At 39.4% G+C, this 18129-nt stretch overlaps 2 protein-coding genes across 7 annotated transcripts in view; one reads left to right on the top strand and one right to left on the bottom strand.

The window, feature by feature from the left end:
* The window catches only part of LOC129743727 (uncharacterized), an 83336-nt gene extending 69182 nt beyond the window's left edge, over positions 1 to 14154 (top strand). The window contains exons 5-8 of one of the 2 annotated variants that reach the window (XM_055735847.1): positions 1693 to 2010; positions 2104 to 2299; positions 2355 to 2696; positions 2800 to 3293. In XM_055735847.1, the coding sequence (XP_055591822.1) occupies positions 1693 to 2010; positions 2104 to 2299; positions 2355 to 2696; positions 2800 to 3269 (1326 nt within the window). In that variant the 3' untranslated portion in view covers positions 3270 to 3293. Of the gene's footprint in view, positions 1 to 1692; positions 2011 to 2103; positions 2300 to 2354; positions 2697 to 2799; positions 3294 to 12948; positions 13399 to 13504 lie in introns of those variants that run through there. The other variant, XM_055735850.1, reaches the window with a different exon arrangement.
* On the bottom strand, positions 13966 to 17745 carry LOC129743728 (reticulon-4-interacting protein 1, mitochondrial-like). 5 transcript variants are annotated; one of them, XM_055735852.1, is made up of 7 exons: positions 17577 to 17745; positions 17356 to 17512; positions 16823 to 16903; positions 16612 to 16765; positions 15800 to 16513; positions 15101 to 15495; positions 13966 to 14733 (listed from the first exon to the last, which is right to left on the bottom strand). In XM_055735852.1, the coding sequence occupies exons 2-7, from the start codon at positions 17401 to 17403 to the stop codon at positions 14647 to 14649; spliced, it is 1479 nt and encodes a 492-aa protein (XP_055591827.1). In that variant the 5' UTR covers positions 17404 to 17512; positions 17577 to 17745; the 3' UTR covers positions 13966 to 14646. The 5 variants fall into 5 exon arrangements, with proteins under 5 accessions (XP_055591827.1, XP_055591828.1, XP_055591829.1 ...); XM_055735853.1 differs by having other exon boundaries at positions 17356 to 17474; XM_055735854.1 differs by lacking the exon at positions 17577 to 17745 and having other exon boundaries at positions 16823 to 17136; positions 17356 to 17497.
* Between the last annotated feature and the right edge of the window lie 384 nt (positions 17746 to 18129).

Genomic DNA, 18129 nt, shown 5'->3' with positions numbered 1-18129 from the left:
TATTATTAAGATTTATATTAAAAAAAAAAGAAGAAGTTAAAATCGAACGCTAAGTGAAGACTCCAAAACATATTGGGAGCTTGCACTTAAACATTATTAACATCTGGGTTTTAAAGAAAGGAAAACATATTCCAACTATGGTTTGGTGAAGAATATGTGAGATTAACGCAGGTGTTGTGAATCACAACTTGTGATGATTGAACAGGATACGGATTGCTTCGAGGAATACGTGGAAGGGAAATCTCGTGCAACAATTGTTTCTTGGATAAAATGTACATTCGAGGCAATTATAGTATCGCTTCCGAAGATTTCGATTCAAGAGATGGTGATGTAGAAAATTTTTCTAGTTAGGTTCTTTAGGATAAAATCAATCATCTCTGACTAATGAATACATTTAAATGTCTAATCTTTATATAATCGAATCTCGTATCCCAATAAGGTTACCAAGAATGATAATGTGTAGAGTAGAAATAGAGAAAACAAATTGGGAAGAATGCGACCTAATAGTTAGAGCGGATCGAACCCTCAGCGATAGAGTGGTAGAAATGGATCTTCCAGAACGCTGGGGAATGAAAGTACTTAGTCCATCAGTCAATTCTCCTAAGTTGTTCATCTAATCTTTAATGATCTTCAATAGCGGTCGATGGGTTTTATGTAATTCGTGTTTTATTTATAGCAATTGCCTGATTGCTGGTGCAGATATTGAATGGAGAATATTCACCGTGGTTTTCTTTTTCCACGATGGTGCACTGTAAAATCCTCTATAAATAAACAAAATAGAATAGATGGTGCACTGTTAAGAAAGTATGAAAGATCTTACTTATTATTATTTTTATTAATATTTATTAAAGACCCTTGAACAATTGTCATTAGGAAAAAAAAGATGTTACTAATAGACCTAAATAGGGAGATTAAATTGATTACAGGCGGTGTTCAGACTCTGCACAATTTGTTGATTGAATTTTTGATTGTGTTACATGAGAGGCTTAACATCAGATTTGTGGGTGTTCTGTCGTGGATCATGAAATGTGTCCCGAAGTCCCGAGTATTGCAGTGCCGTTGGGCTCTTCATTTGAAAGCTACGTGCCTCGTCTTTTCAAGAAGTGTTAAGGGGGATGTAGTGGCGTGCCCCTCGTTCGAACGAGAAAGAACGAGCGACGAGAGTAAAGGGAGAGACACGAGGCGGAACAGAAAAAGGGGACTGTGAATGACAACGGGGGTCGTGAGGTGCCGCGTCGAAGGATGAGGACAGTTTTCAGTTATTTTAAAGTGATAGAATGATTTCGTGATAAATGGAGTGGATAAAATTGTGTGTCGATTCGAAGCTGCTACACGTACATGTCGAGCTCCATCGGTCGACTGCTGGCTCTTCCATCGATACACTCCTTTTATATCTCGATAGTGTTCTTTGCCCACTAATTCTCTATCACCCGCCCATCGACTCAGGATGTTAGCCGAGCGCGCACATGGTCGATTGCTTCAAAGTTTAACTTAGTTGTAATTTTGCTATTCATAGATATTATTGAAATCAATTCCGAAGCGAAAAACACTCTGGTTTGAGTTTTATGACATGATTAAATTGTATCAATTTCATACGTTGGCACCTAAAACTTTTAAGTCACTAGTGGCACATTACAGAAAGGCTGAAAATATTTCAAAAGATGAATTCTAACTTCATCTTTTTTTTTTTAGAATCCTGTTCCAGAAAAAAAAGATCCCCCGACAATCAACTCATGTTGTTCCTGTGGAAAAACAAAAGAGAGAGAATTAATGACGATGGAGAGTGTGGAACGACACGAATGGACTGCGAAATCTTTGATTCAACGATCAGTCAAAGGTACAAAAATTTTGAAACAGTATGAGCGGACCAACATGCTAACTCGAGCGGATAGAGCGATCATAACATCACTGATTGTTGACGATTTAAGCCAGCAACATGGAAAACTTACCAAAATGGAACTTGTAGGATTCGCAGCTGAACTTAAATCTCTATTCCCAACGGTTGACGAGGTAAATAATAATTTTGGTTATTGACTAAAACCGGGCGTTATTTGAAGAAATTAATTTAAAAAAAATAAAATTTCCCATCCTTTTTCCCAACAGCATGTTTGGTATCGGCCATCGATCATAGTAGATCACAAAACTGGCAAAAAAATCAAACTGGGACGTTTAGCTGGCGGATGTTTGTTCGACAGGAATAATAAACAAGCCCCTGTCCTCAAATCCGTCACAAAATCAACCCCGAAGAAAAGAGATAATTCACCGTCATTCAGTGAACAAGTTTTACAAGAAGAAGCTAGTAAGTAATCAGTTATTCCTCGTATGTTCATTATTTAAAGTTTTTTTTTATTTAGTCCAAAGTTATCAGGAGACCAAAGAATGGTTCCGGAATCATCAAGACGAATGGGACGAAGTTCAAAGTCGATGGCGTAGCACAAGTGAAATTCGCATTCACGAAATAACCCAGTCAGATGAACGAACATTTTCCAAAATCTTAACTGATTATCCCATACTTCGAGGTTACTACGGCTACGAGTTAGTTAAAATAGATTTCGAGCACCAATATCCTGAAAAAGTTGACTTACTTTTCACTCGATTTGACGATTTTCGTCAGAGGTTGAAACCTCTGCTGCATAAACACATAGGAAATCAAGGAAAGGCACTATTGAAGTTGCTTGATGAGGATCTGCCAGAGGGTAAGTTTGAAATTTGCTTTATATTGCTTTATTTTGAAAAATTGTTTCAAATTTTTCATTTTTAAATTTGTTCGTTCAAATCTAATAGCATATTTCATTACAGATGTATTGAATTGTGAAACCGTAACGTTACTGTCTCACTTATGGCCTAGTTCAATCTTGAAACCTGCAAATAAGTACATATGGAAACCTTCGATCAAAGAAAGTTGCGAAGGTATAATCATTCGCCTGGAAACTTTGGCAGACTATGAAGCGAAAATCAGCAGTGTTCATGAGCAGCGCGCAAAGAGAGGACTCCCGGATACACCCGTGATTCTAGCGGTTGGCGAAACTCCGAAATCCACTCACACATTTTTTGTCAGTTTCGACTTCCTCTACCAGACTGATACTTTCCTAGAAGCGTTGGACATAGTTTTCAAGATCCATAAGTCATACGATTTGAAGTTTCCCGTCGAGGCTCAAGGAACATGGAGTTTTATATCGTGCTTTTTCTACGACTTCGAGCTCGGGCTCGATAGAAACAAAGCAAATATTTTATACTGGTGCAAGATGCTTCAAAATAAAAACTCGTAATGTACGACAGTTTCGGCAAGTTTACGTCCCTGTATCTGTTGTTTTGAATAATTTTAGAGAAATAAGTTTTATTTTTTCATTTAAAAAAAGAAAACATGATCAACGGAACATGAAAATAATTCAATAGCCGAGATGACATTAAATCCATGATTTGAGGCCCGCAGCAAGAACAATCAGGACAAACTACCTCCGCTTAAAATTGGAAACGACATTTCTTTACGTTGAAAAAGCTACCAATTTCGGGGTGGTAATAGACTGAGTGGATTTGGGGTCATTTTTGAATTTCTCAAACTGTGGGCCTTTGTTTTCCTTGTAAGGGAGAGGCCACTGCGACAAGTAGTCGCACCCCGCGTTTATATATGCTATTGAATGGAGTGACAGAATGTTGATTAAGCTTTGTGTCCTTTTTGGGTATGATATCGAAGATGTACGATATAACCTTCTTAGGACTGATATGCAACCACAAATCTTGTTCGCGTATCAATTTTGCCCCAAGTATTCCCTCTCTTTGATTGAAAAGGGCCCAGCGCTTGCATAATAGATGCTCTGAAGTTTCTTTTTCGAAACTGCAGAACCGACAGTCATAGTATTGAATTATGTTTATCCTTTTGAGATGCTGTTTTGTTGGACAATGTCCGGTCAAGAGACGTGTGAGCTCCATAGTTAAGGCACTTCTAGATACTCCGCAGAAAGGTTCAGTTCCAATCAACAGTCCCTGAGATCCTTCCCTAGCTAGCTTGTCTGCTCCTTCGTTCCCTAGGATACCGCAGTGGCCTGGTACCCAGAATAAAGATACTCTGTTCCTTATGGCCCCTACTAGTTTGGAGTAACATGTGAACGATATTAGTGCTCGAAGAGCAGCCTGGCTTTCAGAGAACATGCAGATACTTGTGCACCTGTATTCCTTTTTCAAACAGGCTAAAGTGTATTCTAGAATTGCTTGAATTTCAGCTTGGAATACTGTTGGCCACACCCATAGAAGAGGTTGCAAAAATCCAATGCCTATTTAGCAAACCTCTGTGCCGATAATGCGCTGAAATGTGCACTGTGCCGAAGATGATATGTTTGAAAAACCGTAACTGGCATAAGGACTCGGCTCCCAACCAAAACGATGCATGACCACTACATTCAAGCGAAACAAGAAAAACATTTTATGGGATTTCCTTCCTATTGGATAATTCATCCCAGAAACAAGAAAATAAAAATATAAACTACAGCGCCCGTAGGGAGAGTCGAACTCAAATCACCAATTATATCGTCTTGCAAGTCCGACAGCCTAACCAGTGTGCTAGTTGAGCTTCATGAAGGACGAGGGCTATTTGTCATAGGCTTTCTGCCACCGATCTATCAGAAAAAAAACGCACGACGGAGGCTTCCCGGCGTTTGGCCTCCTTTCAAGGTATTCCTTTGTTTTGCGTTGGAAACGGGAAAGGGAACGGGAGTGAAGGAAACGGGAAACCCATTGAATGAGAACTGTGCTTTGCTTACTGCCTGCTATTACATACACACGCTACATATACACAGCTGCTAAAGCCGGGCAGCTTGGCCGGTGTGGTTGTTTGCCGTTGAATTGAAGCAATGTTTTTGTTGTTGCTTTTGCTACATACACACGCACAGCTTAGCCGTGGTTGTTTGCCCATGGATTGAATTGAAGCAATGTTTTTTTTGTTGCTTTTACTGCATACACACGCACAGCTTGGCCGTGGTTGTTTGCCGGTTGATTGAAGGGATTGAATTAGAAGGATGTTTTTGTTGTTGCTTTTGCTACATTCACACGCACAGTGCTCGGTTCGCTGGCTGCCTGGTGTTGGCGGGTATTTATTTCCATCCTTCTTCGTCTTGTGATGCGATAGGGAGGGACGTGAAAGCGTTTTTATTTTGTTTCTTTCAGACATACGCAATTCGGTTAACTTGGGAGATTAATGCCGGTGGGAGCAAATCGAATCAGCACCGGTCGCGTTATCTTCTTGTACCAAAGATGCTATGTAATTGACTACACGCCATTGGCACAGAGGCTGAATTTTGGGTGCAGTTTTCCATAGGAATTGAGATTCTGAGTCCAGGTCCGAACACCCCTTATTTATTTTTGACCCATCAGTGAAGAATAGGACCGATCTGGGAGGAACCGCAGGTCCACCTGACTCCCACACCTCCCTTACATTGATAGTTACACTGTATGGTATTCTTTTTAACGAATAGTCACCGTTGATTATTATTTTTATGAAAGTTTAATGGCATTGCGGTGAACTTGATACTACGATAATTCTTGATAGAAGAATTAAAGATTGAAATTAAATGACGGATAGACAAAGCAGATGCTTAATAGAAGAAAATTGAAAGATGTTGAAAATGAGCCAAGAACATATTTTATGGAAAGCTTCAAAGGTGCGTTCTAGACCCTTTGTCCCACATCAATTGAATGGCTGAGAGAAGTAATAGCGAGAGGCGCAATTACGTTCACCCATACATCCAACCCGATGGATTGGTAAAGCACGTGCTTCCCAATCGGACAAAAAGTCTAGACCGCATGGCTCTGGTGAAGCTTCCCTTTTGCTGAACCAGTTCAAGCGATGTGTTATTGGTTGTTTCGGATTCCGTTTTTATCGGCAGCGCTACTTATTGTTTTCACGCAAGTACCGTAAACGTCCCTACTTTTGCCAACTATTTAATTTTTTGAACTGTATTTCGAAATATTTACCCCTTATATAAACCCCCCAAAGCCAAATGATTTTATTCTTTTTAACGAATAGTCACCGTTGATTATTATTTTTATGAAAGTTTAATGGCATTGCGGTGAACTTGATACTACGATAATTCTTGATAGAAGAATTAAAGATTGAAATTAAATGACGGATAGACAAAGCAGATGCTTAATAGAAGAAAATTGAAAGATGTTGAAGCATGCTAATGGCTTTTGTGCCAATTTATAAATTCTCTAGAGGAAATTTTCCGTGGAACAACTTTGTAGAAGACCGAAGAACTTCGTATCTGATTAGACAGAAACTTTATTAGGTGTTAAATGGGAGCGTGTCTTTTTGTATTGAAAAACAATAAATTCAATTGACATCACCGATGGGTGCCTAGCGATTCATGCCATACTTCGTGAGGCACCAGCAGTGATGTCAGTTTAATTTATTGTTTTTTAATACCAAAAGGGGTATGTCTAAAACAGCAAATAACTTTTTTTGGTCCTCGACAAAGTTGTTCAGCGGATTTTTTTTTAAATTTATAAATTGGCACAAAAATCATTAACAGGCTTGGTTCCACAGAAGAAACAAGAATGAAGTTGAGTTTTCAGTAAGATTCTGATTCAGTTAAGTGTTCCTGCAGTACGTAAGCCAATGTATAAAAAAAAATTAAAGTTGCTTCCAGATAATTATAAATTGTAGAATTATAGATATAAAATTTTTCGCCGGAATCCTAGTTAAATTTCCAAATATTATACACCACCTTTTTCGACTCAATTGTCCAAAGTATACACCCATAGAAGAGGTTGCAAAAATCCAATGCCTATTTAGCAAATATCTGTGCCGATAATGCGCTGAAATGTGCACTGTGCCGAAGATGATATGTTTGAAAAACCGTAACTGGCATAAGGACTCGGCTCCCAACCAAAATGATGCATGACCACTACATTCAAGCGAAACAAGAAAAACATTTTATGGGATTTCCTTCCTATTGGATAATTCATCCCAGAAACAAGAAAATAAAAATATAAACTTCAGCGCCCGTATGGAGAGTCGAACTCAAATCACCAATTTTATCGTCTTGCAAGTCCGTCATCCTAACCAGTGTGCTATTTGAGCTTCATGAAGGACGAGGGTTATTTGTCATAGGCTTTCTGCCACCGAACAATCACAAAAAATCGCACAACGGTGGCTTCCCGGCGTTTGGCCGCCTTTCAAGGTAGTCCTTTGTCTTGCGATGGTAACGGGAAAGGGAACGGGAGTGAAGGCAAAGGGAAACCCATTGAATGAGAACTGTGCTTTGCTTACTGCCTGCTATTACATACACACGCTACATATACACAGCTGCTAAAGCCGGGCAGCTTGGCCGGTGCGTGGTTGTTTGCCGGTAAATTGAAGGAATGTTTTTGTTGTTGCTTTTGCTACATACACACGCACAGCTTGGCCGTGGTTGTTTGCCGGTTGATTGAAGGGATTGAATTAGAAGGATGTTTTTGTTGTTGCTTTTGCTACATTCACACGCACAGTGCTCGGTTCGCTGGCTGCCTGGTGTTGGCCGGTATTTATTTCCATCCTTCTTCGTCTTGTGATGCGATAGGGAGGGACGTGAAAGCGTTTGTATTTTGTTTCTTTCAGACATACGCAATTCAGTTAACTTGGGAGATTAATGCCGGTGGGAGCAAATCGAATCAGCACCGGTCGCGTTATCTTCTTGTACCAATGATGCTATGTAATTGACTACACGCCATTGGCACAGAGGCTGAATTTTGGGTGTATAAAGATGGAAGTTTTCTTGATGTTTTCAAACTTTTGAACAAATTACCAAACAAACTAATTTTTATAAAAATTACATAATGGCTTATAACGCGGTATCAAATCCGCCGTTCACATGTACGACTTGAAATATATTGTCTCAAAAAACGTGTTAATTTGCGAGGACCGTGAAAAAAAACGGTGCATATGGCAAAAATCTCTGTAAATAGAAGTCATGTAAGAAAAACTGATCAAAATCAATCTGGTTAAAAAAAACCTTAATGTACTTTCTATGAACAACTTTGGCTGATGGTAAACGTTTAAGTTTGGCTACACAATTAAGCTTTTTTTTTAAATTTTCTTAAATGTCCCGCTTTTTTTTTGCAAGTATCTGACAAGCCTAGGTTAACCCCATACTTCCCACCAGTCAATGCTAAGCTAATGCTGGTTGTTTATCGTTGTGTATCGAAAAACATAAACGAAACATTAATTTGCAAACTACGTCAAGGAAAAAGTTACGAAACAAACTTATTCACTTGAAATAGAAATATTTATGAAAAATAAATTCTTATCAAATCCTGATAATAATCTATTTTTAAAAGCAAGATGTTTTAAAATGGTAAAACTTGTTTTAACAATTGGCAGTTATATACTGGCAGTGTTTTAAAAAGTTGTGGAAAGTTAAGTTTCTTCTGAACAGGAACACTTGTTTTAGTTCTAACTTTGTTGTTAAAGAGACTGAGCAAAAAAATTTTTTTATTCCTTCGATACCTGCGATCTGGCATCTCTGCCCTCACAAAAGTAGGTTTTCTGCTTGTGACTCTCAGGATACGAAAACGTCAACATTCAAGGCAGTTATTGCTTGTGATTCTTACGACGAGTTTTATTAACATCACATTGAAATTCAATGAATGAAATTCTCACTCAAAAAAATTTCAATCTTATGAGATTTGCAACCTTGGTTTCGTGTTTTATAAATCTAAAAATGGCAAAATGTCACAAATTACGTCAACTTTCTAATTCTCTTTTGAAAAAAAATCTTTTTTTGTATTGGGATTTGAAACCGGTTGGTTTTTTCATCCCCGGCTGTGACTGGAACAGTTTTGGCGGTTGATTTATTGAAAAGTACGGTTTGACATCACTTTATTTTTTTTTGTGGCCATGATTTGAAGAAATTTTAAAAAACATTTCCATATGTGCAACATATTGTTTCTTTTTCTCGAAGCATGTTTTTTGGGTTTTTTTTCTTAGACTTTCAAGCTACACAAATTTTAGAAAGCTCTTATTTTGTGATTTAGTGGTTTGATAACTGATCTATCTTACGCAGAAAATGTGATCGAAAATATGTTTAAAGTAGAAAGTTATGGAAGTTCAAAGTCGAAGTGACAGTACGCGTGCTTCCAATGTCTATACAATTATGAACGAAACTGTAACTTAGACGAATAACTTATTGAAAAAGGTAGATTTTTATTGAAAAAAAAGTATTTTTTTTGCATTCATTTATCGACTGATCTGAAATTGAGAGCACTCTTAAGCTTCAATTTGATGTTCAGTTTATAAAAATTGGTCAACATTCAGGTAAGATATAAGGCAATTATTTGTTATTTGTTTATTTTCATCAACAGATCACATATTGATCCAAATGATAGGTTAAAAATTAAAGATAAACTACAATTACACGGAATTTACCCTATACTATACTTAAAGCACTAAGGATTCTTCTTCGGAATAATTCCCTCGAAACGTCAAAATCAAAATGATCGGAGAAGCGATTAAACGTCCTTATTGCACCAATTAGGTGCAGATGTGTCGGTGTCGGTGTAGATTACGTCGGTTTGAGATCCCTTAGCAAAACTGTCTTGCACGGAAGATGTGAACGTCAACAAGTTTGTAGTCGTAGAGCGTTTAGGCGTGAATCCATGTTATTCGTTGAAGAAGTAAAAATTGCGAAATTGAGAAAAATGGATCTAATACAACCAGCTCAAACAGTTTGGCGATCGCACATAGGGCAGAAATACCGCGATAATTGTTAATGTTCCTCCTGTCACCTTTCTTGTAGACCGGAAACATGTAAGCCTCTTTCCAAATTGAAGGGAACGTGGATTCCGTGAGCGATGATTGGAAGATTCGTTTTATAGGAGTCAGCATATGTGATATATAGCGTTTTAGAAAAGTCGCTGGAATGCCATCCGGACCTGCAGAAACACTGGATTTCAGCTTAGCAGTCGCCTTCAAGATCGTATCGTCATCGATTACGATGTGATGAAAGGAAGTGGTCTGACGTGGGACGTTATTAGCCGCCATAGTCAACTGGTCCGTGGATATTGAACCAGAATCAAAGGTACTACGGAATTTGTCAGCGAAGAGGTTACAAATATCAAGGTCCGAGGTCGCCGACTTGTCTTCCAAAAACATGTAGGACGGTACGCCCGACTCTTTCCGTTGGTCTTTAATGTACTGCTAAAACGATTTGGGTCTAGTTTTAAAACCACTCTGAATCCGGATAAGGTAGTCCTGGTAACAACGCGTGCATACTTTTTTATAAGCTGCGTTAAGTTTGCGATATTCGTTTTTGGCGTGGAGAGACTTGTGCCTCAAGTAGTAGCGGAGGGCTTTGTTCTTGAGTGCTTTCATTTTTCGCAACTCTTTCGTGACCCAGGGAGCACGTAGGTCAGAGGCTGCTGAGCGTTTTGGTACGTGACGATCGATAATGTAATTGATGATATGGGAGAACTTCATAGCAGCGGCGTTTGGATCGGAAGATTCGAGTTCAGAATTCCAGTCGATGGCGTCAAGCGTTTGTGAAATAGCGACAAAATCGGCGTTCTTGAAGTCGAGAAAAAAGGATGTCGGCTTCTTGATAGGAGTCACAACATCAGAGATGTCAAGCGAAAGCAGCAGTGCCGGGTGGTGAGGAACAAGCTTAACCAGAGGCGCAGGAGCCAGTTCAATCGTAGCCAATTGGGATTCGTCGTTAACAAAACAGAGATCGAGCAAGCGACCATTCTCATTCTCCACGCTGTTAATTTGTCGGAGAGTTGCTGTGCTGAGTGAGTCGAGGATCAAACTAGAGGGAGTAGTAAATGTAGATCTCGCTGGATCAGCAAACAGAAAACCGCACTGGGAGAAACACCATTTAAGTCCGGGCAGGTTGATGTCGCCAATAATAAGAATGTCGTCCTCGGGAACAGTAAGGGAACACAACCGGGAAAGGCCGCGGAAAAACGACGCTGCGAAGACAGCGCTTTTGGCACGATCAGGAGGTAAGTATAAAACCCCTACGAAGAGCTTTCGAGTACCCAGATCGATACGGATCCACACTAATTCCTGATCGTTCCATGATTCGTCGTCGACTGGAGTGGCTGAAAGACCGGATCGGATGGCAATCAGAACACCCCCGCCGGTGGATTTAGTACTGTTGTGAGGACCTCGGTCACGCCGGAACACTGTGTAGTCGGAGCTAAAAACCTGACTGGTAAGGGTTCTGTCGTTCAGCCAGGTTTCGGTGAAAGCCACAATATCGTAGCTGGAGCATGAGGTGGCTAACAGATACTCGTTGACGCAGGAGTTGATACCGCCGACATTTTGGTAGTAAATATTTAGTTGATCTCGTGACCCGACAGACACACCGGATCGTCGTTCACTGGAACGGAAAAATCCATCACGAAGGGGAGGGTCGACGAAAGTTGAATACTTGCCTGTCAGTGCAGGCTGGAGAACCTCATCGCCACGATCGAACTCAGGGCCGGGACGACTGATGCCGCTGGCTGTAATCAGCGCGACTGAGTCGAAGGGCTCCGAGGTCTCCGTAAAGCCTGGCTCGTTGCGTCCCGGTGAAGAAGCCCGTGAAGAAGCGAGGAATTGAGGATGCTATTTAAAAAAAAACTTTTTCATAGGGGTAAAGGGGGGCAAAACATATCGCTTCGCACCTTTAAACGATCTTTTTGAACGATTTCAATTGTAATAAAACCTTAAGTTCGTTTTTTGAAATTATTATGACCTAAAATTTCATCTTTCCCAGATATATAAAGTAAATAGCTTATTTCTGGGTAATTGAGGTCAAATAACATTTCACACAAATGACTCCGATCAAATCCGACGACAGAATTGAATTTTTGAGAAGATTTCACATAGAATTAGTACCTACTTTTTCAGGTTTTTTAACTTGCGGCTTCAAATACTTTGGGATTTTTTGTAGTCTCTGGAGCCACCTTTATCAAGAGACTTCAACGCCTTCCTAGTTCGGTCCCGACGAACCCGATAAAGAAACCGGAAGAGAGTTGCAATGGGCTAGTTTTTTTTTCAATCAAATTAGGAGAATGTTACTTTTGTTGACTGCAATTTTACGGAAATTGTTCAAATGGTAATTAAAATTGCAATGATCTTCGATCCAATTTTTTCTTTACATTTCTGTCGTACTCGGCCAAAGCTGTAGTGATGCTTTGGAGAAACTGAAAGATTATTTTCAGAGCCCAGTCAGCGACTCGATTTTCCGCAAGCCTTCGCCTTTTAAGAGCCGTTATGGCATTTTCCAGAATTTCCTCGGCGTAAAAATTTTTATGCTGTCGTAAATGGTTTGAAAAAGCGTGTTGATTACTGCTCTAAAGATGAAAATGTCTTTGGGTGGATTTCATTCGTAAATTGTTGCTCACAATCTTCCTGAGCTTGTCGTACTGCGCGCTTAGTGAAGATAGGTACGGGAATTGATTTGTATTTATCGGAGCGAGATGTTTCAGGGAGCGTAGTTCTTTATAGTTTGATGGCAGCTCTGTTCTGGTTACAACTTGTGAGGAAAGATGCCGGATTTCCAGTGGACATTTCAGTAAAACTAAGATCTAAGATCTTAGAAAACAAGTGTGTGGTCCAGAGGAGACGTGGTCCACAACGGGGCGAGACGATTTAGTATTTTCAACACGTCTGAATCAGGGCATCTCATTTCAAATTTTCCATTCCCCAAACCGGCAATATCCGAGCGAATCTGAGCAAAATCCATGTATTATTTAAAAAAAATCAATGAATATAATTCTTATGAAAATAACATTAAAAATTCTATCAACCCTATCAAATCGGAATGCTATTTTTCAACTGGTCCAACTTAAGTAGAGTTATTTCTTGGGTGGGATTCCGCATTTTGAAAACATAATTCTTACCACCGTCAATTGGGTTGCATCCTTCGATTTTGCCAACAATGAACACCAACATGAACAGGATGTTTGAAATCTCATTTCCTTCATTTCCAGAATATAGCTTCAAAAAAGCAACCACCAGCCACGAGAGGACGTAATTGGACTGTGATTGAAGATGAAATCCTTTGCCGTGCATGGCTGAGTATTTACCAAGAATCTCTACCGAAGGGTGATCGAACTCTATATCAGAGAATATTCGATGAATACCTGGGAAAATGTAGGGAAAGCCAACAGGTATGTAACCCAGAACATCGTCAAGCCACCGGCGTTAAATCGAGATGGTTACAGTTGAGCAAGGCTTGTGCCCAATTTTTCTGTTGGTCGAAATTACAAAAACGGAAATCCAGCGACGAGTTTGGTTCTATCGAACAGACCCTGGCTTTATATCGAAAGTTAACAAAAAGTTCATTCCTTGTAATGCACGCCTATCAAATACTGGAAAATTCTCCCAAATGGAAGCGATACATTGAAAAGGTGATCAAGTGTTCTGAAAGATTCCAACTTGTAAGTTGTACCTCTTTTTATATATTTTTAAACTATCATCATTTAGTTTTTAAATTTAATTTTTATCAAGTTTTCATGTATTAACATAAATTAATTAAATTTTCAGAAAAGTTCCGATATTGAAAACGATGATACGGGTGATGAATCTTCATTTTCCATGTCGGAAGACTATCAAATAACCGAGCGGCTAAATAGTGGTGACGTCGGGTGTGATGAGATTAATGCCATCGATATTAAGGAAGAACCTTCACTAGAACTGACTGAAGATCCTGAAGAGCCTAAATCTGGAGCAGAACCGACGCATGAGCATGCTCATCTCAAAGTATAACTTATGTCGGAAGGAGTAAGTGATCATTCGGGAGTAAGCTAAAACTTAGTTGTTGGGATGAATCATGCGGCAGGATAAAAATTCCAGAAAAAAGGAAGTTAAAGTTGACTGAATGTTGCGTGTGGATGAATGAAGAAAAAAATATGAAAATGTAGAAAAGGGACGTTTCGAAGGTTTATACTTTTAAATTAAAACATCATTTTTTACTTGTATGTTTTTGTAAATGAAATTTCATATTCTATGAATTATGGCAACAAAAATATTTTCTAATACAAAAAAAAACAACCGTAAAGTTTTCTCTTTAAAAAAAACACGCTACGACTGACATGAAACATAGAATTTCGATAGAAGTGTTTGCCAGAGAAAAAAAAATAGTGAAATTAGAACGAGTTTCTGCAAACTGTTTTCCCATTCTAGTGATTTACTCAATCATACACAAAATATTTGAATCTGTTCAAATGATCTAGAATCTAGATCATGTGGTCGTTTTCGATTATGTTTTCTAGTCTTATGCTATACTTTCAAGGTTCTACATAGATGTTAAAAAACGCTGAAAGGAAAACAGAAGCTCGTCAAATATACTGCTTATTCACATGTGTACTCGAATAAACTGGCAGAGAAAAACCTATAAGATTAAGTGGCGATAATGAGCTGAAAAGGGAAAAACTTTTGGTCGATATTTCTATGCTTTGAATGCGATTTTATGATAGTACGACATTGAGAAAAAACTGGCAGCAACTCCACCGTTTAAGACGTTATTAGACTAACGAAATCGCTTTTTCGAATATTTGCACTGCCTTACCATTGTACGGTGGTATTTTGAAAGTAATGCTACCAGTACCTACACTAAGCTATTTTGGTTTCAGGATTTTATGTTCCCTCGTATTTTTTTCGACAGATTTGCCTAAATTTTGGGTGGTCTATCGGAAGGTTATGATGGTGCTACCAATACTTTTTTCGCTGCAGATATGGTCCAGTGCTCGTTCGACTTCGTTTGGAGTGTATACCTTGAATAAGAGAATAATGAATAAGAATGTTAACGGTTAACTTCTAATCTCTTGAGTGTGCAAGACGGCTGACAGCCGTCCTCGCCGTTAAGTTGGTACATTATAATTTAAAGGCTTTCAGCGTGAAAACGATTTTATGATTTCTTTATCAAAATTGTCTACCAAGCTGTTCAATAAAATTCATAAAGAATAATCTTTCGAACAACTTTAATGATCTCATAGTCGAAATACACGATAAAATAATGTAGTATTTCAGTAGTATTATGACGAAAATCTTTCCATGTAACTCTTTGAGTTATGAGAATAAATAAAAATACTATTTCAACTATTTCAACTGATCAACATATTCGAAAAAATCTCCACTTACCCTATCCACTACCGTTTTAAGGGTTTCGTCATTGACAAAGCCGGCCAATCGCTCCAACATCAAATGACAGAGGTGTGGGCCGCCCCAGTCCGGTTGTGTTCGGAACACCGTTGCCACCAGCTTTCGACAACGCACCGCTATTCCCAGTAGTAGTCGCATCAGCGGACCAAACTCGTCCGAGGCGAGTTCCGGCTCAACGGCATCGATAATAACCCCGCTTTTTGCGAGAAATTTCTCCAGAAACCGATGATCGTACGCGATTCGGGTTGTCAGAAAAATGTGGTGAAACTTTTCCCGTGCCGTCAGTTCGTTGATGAGGTTCGATTTTTCTACATTAACATCTATGAAGTTGGATCGGAAGTGCTCGTTAGCGAAGGTGATAATGTCGGCCGCTCCTGAAAGAGGGTGAACGTAAGGTTTCATTAGTCTTGCAATGTTGAATTTTACTTAACTTAAAAACGGGTATACCTCTTTCTTCTTTATAGCGTTGCCACCACAACATATAAATACAGAAAATGTTAGCATTACGATTACATTTGGAAAGGTATTATGCGTTTGGTCGTTAATTTTAATAAGAAGTTGAGATGAGCAAACGGACTAATAAGCAAGCTACTCGGTATCAAGATAAGATACAAATTTACAGTAGAGACATAGGGCCCTCAATGTTTTAGCTGATATCAAAATTGAAAAGTGACTTACCTAGTTCATGAATTACTGGTGCAGATCGTATGTGGCAAGTAGCGGATACCTGAGCGCCCCATTTGTTGGCCAATTGCGTTATGACACAGCCCACCGGTGAGCATCCTTCAAGAACAAGGATTCGTTTTCCCTTGCAGGTGTGTTCTGTCAGACCATGCGCTTCCATTAGGCTTAAAGCAATGCTGCCGCTATAAGGTAAACTTGCTGCACCTTCGAACCCGATTAGGAACGGTTTTCGAGATATCCGCGTCTCCGGAACGACGACTAGCTCTGAAGCCACACCAGACTCGTACCAGGGTGCAGCCAGCCAAACTTCGTCCCCAATTTCCAACCCGCTTTTGGAACCTTTTCCAACGGCTTCAACAATTCCGGCGCAGGATCGTCCCAAAACCAGGGGCAGTTCCGGGTTGTAACTGTTATCATAAGTTTTTATTAGCCTGCGCATAGTTCGGCCATAGCCGAAAGCTATCCTACGATCGATTCGATTCAGGGCGGCCGCTCGAACTCGTACCAGGATGTCACTGGAAGATTCGAACCTCGGTACCGGGGTGCTACAAACGGTTACATTTTCCGGATCCCGGAAGGAAGTAGTCGCTATAGATTTCATGATGGGCGTAGCCAGGTGTGGTCGCGCTAGCCAAACACCCAGCAGAACGCCTCCAGTGGTGCCGAAACCAAGTCCGACCAATATGAAAAAGGCGTTGTTACGTGAGACTGGAAGTTCGAAAAAAAAAGCATTAAGTAATGAATTTTCTCACATTCATTAAACCTAAATGAGTTTTAAGTTTCAATCACTAGAAAATATTTCTTACTTTCATCCCGGAACAATATCCTAAATTGCTCGTAAATGATCGTTGGATCAGCAACGTCTCGAATGGTATCTTTCAGTCTTTGTAGCAAGGCTAGAGTGTTGGACACAGCATTACGCAAAGCTGAACTAGCTTCCGAGTTAGCTTCATTAATCGCCTAAAACGAAAAGTTCACTAGTAATCAATTTAAAGTTATCAAACCCCTCAAACTCACCCTCATGGCAATATTGCGTCCCTCATCGGAGTACTGCCTCACAACTCTCATCCCAGTTTCAGTGGCCATATTGACGTTCGTCTATTGTACGATGGTTTTTTTTTGTTTGTTCCGCAACGATGATATCGAGGATATAAATTTAAGTTCAATTAACTGGTGATTGATGGGAGATTTCCGATTGCCCAGTACAACACCTTGCCCACAAACAAACGCTTATCAGTGGCTAAACATTAAACCTAATTCAGCGATCCATAGGAGATAGTGGCATGAATGATATGGAATATGTAATACAGATGAAAGTGATTACTAGACAACTATTTACACAACATCGACCAAATAATCCATTATTGTTAGCATATGTAGAAAAATATAAAACATGTAGGTATTACAATAAAACACGTATAGTTACATAACATAAATGAGAGTCAAGTACCCAAAAATATGCAAATGACAGAGAGTACCTTCCTGTATTTGCATATTTGTTTCATTAGTACACAGGTAAAAAATATTCAATATTGTTTCTCAACTCATACCTGCATGGATTGCATCGCCTCCCAAGCGCGACTGCGGACGCCATCCATAATTTTGCTCTATCGGAAGTTCTATTTGCTAAATCAGAATTCGAATCCCAACCAGCCTAGAATCGTGAAAACTACCAGGAATTTCAGCTTTTCATAGTTTTCCGAGAGCCTCTGCAATGGACCATTGCATATTGACGTTATCAAAACAAAACTCAAAAATAAATTGCACCCACCTTAAGCCAGACGAGAACGTTTAAGATAACATTGTTCACACGAAATTTCGTAACTATTCTTCCCGTGCGGTTAAAGTTGGAAGATTTTTCTTCGACGGCAGACAAAAACAAAATTCAATCAACTTCTATTCCTTTTGCTCGCGAATAAGCGATTTTTCAATTTTCGCAGCTGCTTGCTACGTGTTTGCTTTCTCCCTTTCCGGTATCATTCGCATCATTTTTAGTTATGCTAGCGACCACTTAGAGGCGCTGTAATATGTGTCCAAGTGAATCACCCCTTGCATGCACGCTGAGGATCTTACACGGAAAATAATAAAAAGGTAAAATTTACCGAGTTAGCAAAGGTGAACGCTCGTGAAAGCCAAAAAGGTAACTTCTACCTCTTCGAGGTGAATCTCACCTCACAGCGAGGTAAAATTTACCTGAATCGAGGTTGGAAAAAAGGTACAATTTACCGAGGAAAAAGGTGAATCCAAAAAAGGTAAATCTTACCTCGTAGCGAGGTGAAGTTCACCTGAATTGAGCTCAATAAAAAAGTATAATTCACCTAGAA

Source organism: Uranotaenia lowii, chromosome 2 (assembly GCF_029784155.1).
Source record: "Uranotaenia lowii strain MFRU-FL chromosome 2, ASM2978415v1, whole genome shotgun sequence".
Classification (NCBI taxonomy): Eukaryota; Metazoa; Arthropoda; class Insecta; order Diptera; family Culicidae; genus Uranotaenia; species Uranotaenia lowii.
This window is presented reverse-complemented; position numbering and strand designations above follow the sequence as displayed.

Excerpts from the sequence above, each read along its gene's own strand:
- LOC129743728 (XM_055735852.1), bottom strand. The coding sequence starts at position 17,403 with ATGGATGGCGTCCGCAGTCGCGCTTGGGAGGCGATGCAATCCATGCAG. Across the intron at positions 16,904-17,355 it reads AGGCGATGCAATCCATGCAG|ACGAACGTCAATATGGCCAC; the intron begins GTATGAGTTGAG and ends ATCGTACAATAG. Across the intron at positions 16,514-16,611 it reads GATATTGTTCCGGGATGAAA|TCTCACGTAACAACGCCTTT; the intron begins GTAAGAAATATT and ends TCGAACTTCCAG.